At 37.7% G+C, this 8,305-nt stretch overlaps 1 protein-coding gene across 1 annotated transcript; it reads left to right on the top strand.

Annotated features, from left to right (window-relative positions):
- The first annotated feature begins 766 nt into the window (after window positions 1–766).
- LOC142554816 (serine/threonine-protein phosphatase 7 long form homolog) lies at window positions 767–3,370 on the top strand. Its single transcript, XM_075665492.1, has 4 exons — window positions 767–1,982; window positions 2,060–2,172; window positions 2,255–2,342; window positions 2,440–3,370. The coding sequence occupies exons 1-4, from the start codon at window positions 1,533–1,535 to the stop codon at window positions 2,536–2,538; spliced, it is 750 nt and encodes a 249-aa protein (XP_075521607.1). The 5' UTR covers window positions 767–1,532; the 3' UTR covers window positions 2,539–3,370.
- Window positions 3,371–8,305: the final 4,935 nt, after the last annotated feature.

The raw sequence follows: 8,305 nt of genomic DNA, 5'->3' as shown, positions 1-8,305 counted from the left end.
AACATGTATAACAAATTTTGAAATTAATGACGCTTCTTTTTCGGATGAAAAATCGATACAAAATATTGAAATATTGGTATTAATATATGATTTTTGAGTACTAAATGTTCCAAATCTGACCTAATATATGATTTTTGAGTACTCAAACATGTATGTAGGACCGAGTGCTTACCGCTTTACCAAAAGCTATAGCTAGTAGTAATGGTGCAACTCAAATCTTTTAAACTCAAGCACCACGGTTCGATCGCTCTACCAAGCAGGGACAATTATTACACCCAACAATCTCTCTCCCAATAATTGTACTCTTGCAATCAATGAGAATCGAACCCGTGACCTTGGCTCTGATACCAATTGTAGGACCTAGTGCTTACCGCTTTACCAAAAGCTATAGATAGTAGTAATAGTGCAACTCAAATCTTTTAAACCGCACAACAGCTCAAGCACCACAATTCGATCGCTCTACCAAGTAGGGACAATTATTGCGCCCAACAATGTATAACAAATGTTTGTATTAATGAAACATTTTTTCCTGATGAAAATTAGTACAAAAAATTAAATATGTGGTATTAATGTATGATATTTCAGAATCAAATCCTTCAGATATGATATTAATATATGATATTTGAGTACACAAATAAGTGTGGTAAATATTGATATTAATATAGTTGATACAATTTTATACGCAAAATTTTATTTTTTTTATACCAGGTTAAACCAATTTGTTATGCAATATGTTATATACGTTTTATATTTTCAATATTTTGTTCTGAATTTCACCCGGGCCAACAAATACATAACATTTTTATGTGAATAAAAGACTGCAAAGAAAGTTTCAGTTTGATAACGACAGAACACATATTTAATTATGGGGTTTTTTATAATTAATTTAATTTTTAAAAATTAATTCAAAAATAATTTTTAAAAATTTTTTCAAAAATACTTCAATCCGTGCTTACGAAGTACGAACCATGACTACATGGAGCACAGTCATGCTCCACGTTGCAGCGTCCGCGCTTACAAAGCGCGGATGCTCCAACGTGGCTTATCCCTCCCCTCACCCCCTTTATCTTATCCCTCTGCTTCCTCACACTTCCATTTTCATTTCTCCTTCTGTATATCGCAATTTCTTCGTTCGTTACAATTTCTTCCAGCGTCATCAAACAACTTTTGAGATCGTTGCTTACCGTTGAACGAAGTTTAGAAGATCGACAATTTATTTCAGAATGGCAGATAATCGAGGTCCAGAAGATTCCAGTGTCCTCTATTTACAAGCGACACATATATCATCAACAGTTTATTCGTTAACCGTTGATGATATTGTCAAAGTGAAGAGGTCAGACAATTTGATTTGGAAGCTATACACTGATAATTATATACACGATCGATTACTTGTATATTTAAATCATATAGCTTTTTATTGAGTTTTAGAATGTGGCTCACAAGTTTTTGATAATAATTTGATTAATGTTCTTGTTGAACGTTGGCGATGCGAGACACGCACGTTTCATTTTACATGTGGTGAAGCAACAATCATGTTACAAGATGTTTCAATAATTTGGGGTCTAACAATTGATGGTGAAGCAGTAAATGGAAAAGATGTGTCACATAAAGTTGAAGAGTGGCAACACATTTGTTTGGATTTGTTGGGATTTGTGCCAGAATCAAAATATTTGAAAGGTGGTCATTTTTCTATGACTACACTACACGATCATTACATGTCTAACCTTGTTAATGATGATACTTCAGAAGTATATGTTGTCAAATATACCCGTTGTGTAGCGTTAATGATTATTGGAGGAATAATGTTCCCTGACTATCAAGGAGGGTCTGCTAGACTAATATTTTTGCAACTGCTACGGGATATTGATAACGTGAAGTCTTATAATTGGGGTAGAGCAGTTCTACCATTTCTATACCGTGAGTTGTGTAACGCGTCACGTATAGTGAAGACTACAATGGCTGGACCTTTATATATCCTGCAGGTATAATTAATGTAATGTTATTATTTAACACAATGTTTTTGTTTTTCTTGTTGATATATTTTTATTATTATAAGCAGATATGGGCATGGAGCATGATTAAATGTGCTAACCCCGACCGAGATGGGTTAACATTAGTTGTACCTCCCATTGATCCGGATGCTACTATTCCAGTTCCTCCATATGGTGCACGGTATTTTTTAAAAATTATTTTGGTGATATCAAATACATCTCTTATAATTTTTTGATATTTAATTGTTTTTGTTAAATTGTAGGTGGAAAATTGGATTTAGTTACACACATTCGCCAGCACATGCTATAAAAATTATAAGGGATTCTCTAGATCGTATGAATCATAATGAGGTATTATACAATTTTAATATTTAATAATGATTAAATAAAGATTATTTTTGTTTTGATTATAGGAAATTTTTAATCTGAACATTTTTATTTTTTACAGTTTAATTGGATCGTTTACCAGAAGAATGACATAGATGTAAAGACGATTATTGATTCATACGACAACAAAATTTGGCGATGTGTTTGTCCCTTTATTTGATTTGACATCGGGGAGATGCATCGTTCTAATCGGGTGATGCGACAATTTCGAAGACGACAATAAATTCCAGTGGCTTCCGTGGACAATAATGATATACATGATATCACGAGAATAGGTCATCGAAATACCAATTGGAGAGATTATCATCAAAATTCAATTGAGTTGTGGAATAGTAGGTTGAGGTATCTTGCTAAAGGGGTACGTCACGGGCGATCGATGCAAACTGACGAAGACTACTTCCAATGGTATAATCGAATAACTGTACGCACCATATCACCTACAGTTAATGTCGTTGGTTTTCAACCATATCCGTACAGTAATTTCGCCGGACAATTTAATGTCCAACAAAATTTCAGTACGCCTTCTCTTTTTTCGCATCAGTCATCATTGGTGTGGGGAAGTAATATGGTTAGTCAACCAAGTGGATTTGCAGGAACCTCTAATACTATTCCGTCTATTGAGTTAAATATTGCAGGAACCTCGACTACTCAACCTGTTTTGTTCAGTGATTCAGGGATTGCTAATTTTCGTTCATTTGGTCAGCAGGATTTTCAAACTCCGTCTTGGTTGAACATACAAAGTTTTACAAATTTGCTTAATGTTGGTCCTCAGCATATTTTGTATGACATTCGACCACAGAGGAATTTTATTTCACCTATCACTTTTCCAGGTTACTCGAACGAGGAAAATCCTGAAAATGTAGGATTGCGTAGAGGGACTAGAAGACGCAATCCACCTGATTGTGGAACAGTGAGCCATTTGTATCATTTTAATTATGACGATGATTCTTCTATTTAATTGTAACTATATCATTTCTATTGTTTTACCGTTTTCATTGTTGTATCGTCTAATTTTTATTATTTCAACAGTATAGTGCCGAATATTTTGTAACTAAGATGAACAAAATCAGAAGTGCCGAATAAAAACAAAGATACACAATTAAACAAAGCTGATATAAAACATATAAACAAACAAGACCAAAAAATGTTTTAACATTTACACATCTCAACACAAGAAAATACACAAGCGAAAGATAAGATGGAAAAAACATAAGTGACGTCATGTCCTCAAATTTGTTGTTTTTCTTTGTTTCGTGCTCATCTGCGAAAAGTAAATTAAAATTAAAGAATCTCAAACTATAGTACATGCAATGTCTCCAACGTATGTTAATAACAAATAAAAGCATGAGATCACATACCTCATTCAGCTAGCATCATGAATCGTTGATCATGACTCATCCTCGTCATTTTCTGGTGGTGGCACTCCTGATGCATCCCCTTGCTGCTGATAGTCATACTGAAAATGGAACGGAGGAATGAACGGCGGAGGTGGAGGGATGGTCCCTAGGTCAACAGCCCTGTGGATTAGCATTGTATGAATCATGGACTCAACATAGGCGAAATGTTCATTGTATTTCAAGTTGACTTCTTCCTGATGAGCCATGAAGGAAAGAGCCTCATCTAGTTTGTCGTTTTGGGACCGCCTGTGGGGTTGTGGGTGACGCGGGGCGGCGGTGCTCGATCCACCTCTATCTCCCCATGCGTCCTGAGGTCTAACTGTCGTTTCATGTATTTCCGCTACAAGTCATGTCCACAAATGAGCTTCATTGGTTGCAGCCACTCCTCATCATCACGGAACACAACCCCTGCCATCGCACACAACTCTGATATGATAGTGAGAAAGAAAAGTCCGATGTGTCTGTTATGAACGCTCATCGTGATTTGAGAATTGATGAGCTTTCCTACATTGATGTTGTAACCTTGACATAACGCATATAGCACCACAACACGCTCATTTTGTACTTCGCTCTTGTGTGAGACCGGCATCATTCTCTTTGCCAAAAACAAATACCAAAGGGCAATATCAGTCTTCAGATATTTCTCATCAAAACAACTTGGTGACCCCCTACTAGTTTCCACATCGCCCCTAGATGACACCGGGTGTCGATTATCACAGCGTAATCAGGGGCAGCAACCAAAGCCTGGAAGGTGGAATCATCGAGCTCGGGCGTTTCTAAAAATGCATTGATTGTACCCGAATAACACGACACAAGTCTACCCCGAACAAAGGCCTTGTCATCTATCCTCTCACCCGCATTTGCATAAAGTTCTCGCATCACCGATACCACCGCCGCTTTAGGTTGAGCGCCAAATGTTTCCCATCCCCGCCTCTCCAAACACACAAGAGGCCCTACGTATCAATCCTACCTTTGTCTAAGAAATCCTCGCTCGGTAATCGGGTTTCTATGAATTTTGGCATGCTCATACCGAGCCTGAGACGCCTCATTAACAAATCGAGTTCTATCAAAAAAGAAGAGGAAGAGCTGGGATTACCTTTCACCTTCTTGGGAGCCATGGTGGTAGGAAATTTGAGGTAGTCACTTATAGGAGAATATGACCGGAGTATTGAAGCGTGATTTGGAAGGGAGTATTGTAGAAAAAATATTTAAGAGAGAGAATTGGAGAGTTAGGGAATTGAAATTTTGTGTGGGGAATGAGATAAGGATAATGGGAAAGGAAAGGAAAGGGAAGGGGAGGGGGGGTGGGGTGCTCGCGCCCGAGCGGTAACTTTATAGTGTTCGGGCGCGAGCCGTGCGCTGGAAAATTTTTCCAGGGCACCTCGCGCTCGAGCGGTATATTGTTACCCCTCGAGCGCAAGCGGTGCGCTGGAAAATATTTCCAGCGCACCTCGCGCTCGAGCGGTATATTGAGCTAACATTGCGCTTGAAATATTTTTCCAGTGCAGAAACGTTCGTGTTCGAGCAGTATTATTTTACCGCTCGGTCGCCAATATTATCCGCCTATTTCTGTTATTTCTTATTTTTAATAAATAAAAACCAATTTATTTTTAACATATCAAAGCGTTATTACAATTTAACACAATACATCATCGATGTTGTCTCTCTCTCACTATGGGTCTGTCCATCTCATTTCTCAATCGAGTCATTCTGTCCCTACCAACTCTTCTTCTTTCACGTCTAACCGGGTTGTGATGCAACTCGAAAGTTGAAGGATCCCAGTATCGTTCATCTGCAAGAGGTTGAAATCTGCCCTCGTACGTTGCTAAGTACTCAGCTATGTTATATCATGGCTACACAAGTGTCGTCAGATCTAAAGAGTGCCACTTAGCGGTGCAAATAGCATGAGAACATGGGGTGTCAAAAATTGTTCATTTACCACATGAACAATCACTCGTTGATAACTTCACCACCTGCATATGTTGGCCACGACTTGATCTTCCAACAGTTGCAACCGAAGCAGTTTTCTCACGTACATCATATTAGGCAACACGATGTTCACTAAATTTTCTCGCCCATTTCTCATACCTCCGACATGCATAACCTGACCACAGCTAATTTTCCTGAACCATACGACAACCTCTTGTCACACATTCAACGCAATATTACACGCACCTCAGAAGTGTCAAGTGTACTATGACATATATAGGAGGTCTACGAGCACCTTTCAACACATTATTTAAACACTACGACATATTGATTGTCATCACCCCACGACGCCAACCACCGTCATGAGCCAAACTCTATTTTTCTTTCGCAATTCCAGCCAAATATCGATGCGCCAAAATGTTTTTTTGTTTGATTGCCTCCATTATTGCTTCAAACTTACAAATTTAATTTTGTGTCTGCCAGCCCATCATAAATCTTTCAAATACACGTATTTGAATTTAGCGTTAAAGTTTGAACAAACATATCTCAAACAAAAACGATGCACACCGTAAGGAGGTTGAAAATATGGTAGATCTTCAGTTGCGCGCACGATTCCCTTATGCCTATCAGAAATAAGACACACACCATTTTCACCACGAACAACATGTCTGCCTAGGTTCTCCAAGAACCATTTCCAAGAATCTATTGTTTCTTCATCCACAATAGCAAATGCTAGAGGTAGAACCTGATTGTTCCCATCCAGAGTGACACCGATCAACATTTTGTGCTTATATTTGGTATACAAGTGTGTACCATCGACACTAATTATTTTTCGACAATGCTGAAACCCATCAACACACTGCTTGAATGCCCAAAAAACATAGTTCAGTGTCTTACTCATTTCAGTGTTGGCTCTGAGATGCTTCCACTCCACAACTATTCTCGGATTATATTTGGACAAAGCACACATATATTTTGGAAGTAATTGCCACGGAGCTCTCGATGTACCATAAGAAATTTCCATAGCACGTTTCAAACTTTTTCATGCCTTCGTGTACGAGATTTGATATCCATATTTATCTTTCACATTTTCTATGATATAATTAATCTCGTACGAAGGATCACAAAGAACAACTCCCAATAGCGTATGTGTCACCATATCACTGTTCAAATTCTTATGGTCTATACCAACAGAGGTAGGTATACATGTGTCAGATCCGCCATATTTTGTTATTTTCCAATAACCAGTCTTGGCCTTCAAAGAAGTGCGAAGTTCCCATCGACAAACGACCGTAGAAGAATTATTTTTGCAACGTAACTTCCACAAAATGCGTGTGCTATCCACGACACGGTACTCACGCCTGACCACGCTGACTGAATAATCCTTCACAGATGAAATAAGATCATTATTATCTTTAAATAACATATTAACGCATAATTCACCTCCATCCGGATTGTAATAGCTTGTTTGCACTCCAGAAGGTACATCGACAGAATCAGGAGGCTCTTTACCAAAAAATTTAGTGAAAAATGATGGCATTTCAGAAGTGTTTGAAAGAAATGGTACGGTCTGCCTTTGTAATGTGGCACGAGGTTGTTGTCGAGATGATGTCCCCTCATCAGGATTTGTAAAAGTATTCACTTCATCATCATCATTCACTTCTTCTTCTTCTTCAGACTCTTTATATCATCATTAGTGGCCAGATCCGGACAACGAGCACTGGTATCTAATGTTGGATTCGGCCAATATGGAGCATGATTTTGTTCCGACGAGACATTGATATATTGATCTCAGGACCCACTTACGTCATCGAAATTTATAGCACCGAGTCCTTCAGTAACCTGTGGAACATAAGATTCTTGATCCTGGAAACTACCATATGTAGAAGTACCGGGTTGGTTATTGAAACCTGAATCGGATGCATGTGGAACGTAGGATTCAGGATCATCAAATCCAACATGATGCTCAATTGAATTCGTTTCCACGTATAAATGCAACACATGCATATTGTCACATTGCATTATAAATTGTATAGCATCATCATCAACAAAATTGACTTGAATTTCATGCCAATATAATCTCTCCGTGAATGAATATTTTGACAACTTCATAGAAAAATTCGTTGGATCGATTCATAACATTTATGCACAACTTCAACCAACTCCAACAAATTAATAGATCGTAATACTCGTATCGGTCTAACAAATGGAATGCTATATTCAACCGATCCATTATCGATAACTACATGACCACCAAAATACAAGAGTACATCGATGTTAGACATTTTGCCAATGAAATTTGAGAGAAAATCTAAGATGAAATTGATAACTCATTTGTTGAATTTATGATGAATTATATATGTACGAACATTATTGAAGACTATTTAAATTTGAATTATTGAACTTCACGTGAAAATTCAGAACTTCAGATTTCACGTGAAAGCTTCAGAAAACTTGACGTGAATAGGAAATTTGACGTGAAAGGTTTAGGAAATGAAAGGTTCAGAGGAAATGAATGGACAATAATAATCGAAAAATGAGAAATAATAAAATATATTAAAATATACAGCGAAGCACGGACCATGATCCCCGTAGTCATGG

Source organism: Primulina tabacum, chromosome 8 (assembly GCF_025594145.1).
Source record: "Primulina tabacum isolate GXHZ01 chromosome 8, ASM2559414v2, whole genome shotgun sequence".
NCBI classification, from domain to species: domain Eukaryota; kingdom Viridiplantae; phylum Streptophyta; class Magnoliopsida; order Lamiales; family Gesneriaceae; genus Primulina; species Primulina tabacum.
Note: the sequence above shows the minus strand (reverse complement) of the source record. Positions and strands in the feature narration are given on the sequence as shown.

What these genes read in the sequence shown, in the direction of transcription:
- LOC142554816 (XM_075665492.1), top strand. Translation starts at nt 1,533, where the DNA reads ATGTTACAAGATGTTTCAATAATTTGGGGTCTAACAATTGATGGTGAA. An exon ending in GACCTTTATATATCCTGCAG is followed by an intron (nt 1,983 to 2,059) that starts GTATAATTAATG and finishes TATTATAAGCAG; the next exon opens with ATATGGGCATGGAGCATGAT. An exon ending in GTTCCTCCATATGGTGCACG is followed by an intron (nt 2,173 to 2,254) that starts GTATTTTTTAAA and finishes GTTAAATTGTAG; the next exon opens with GTGGAAAATTGGATTTAGTT.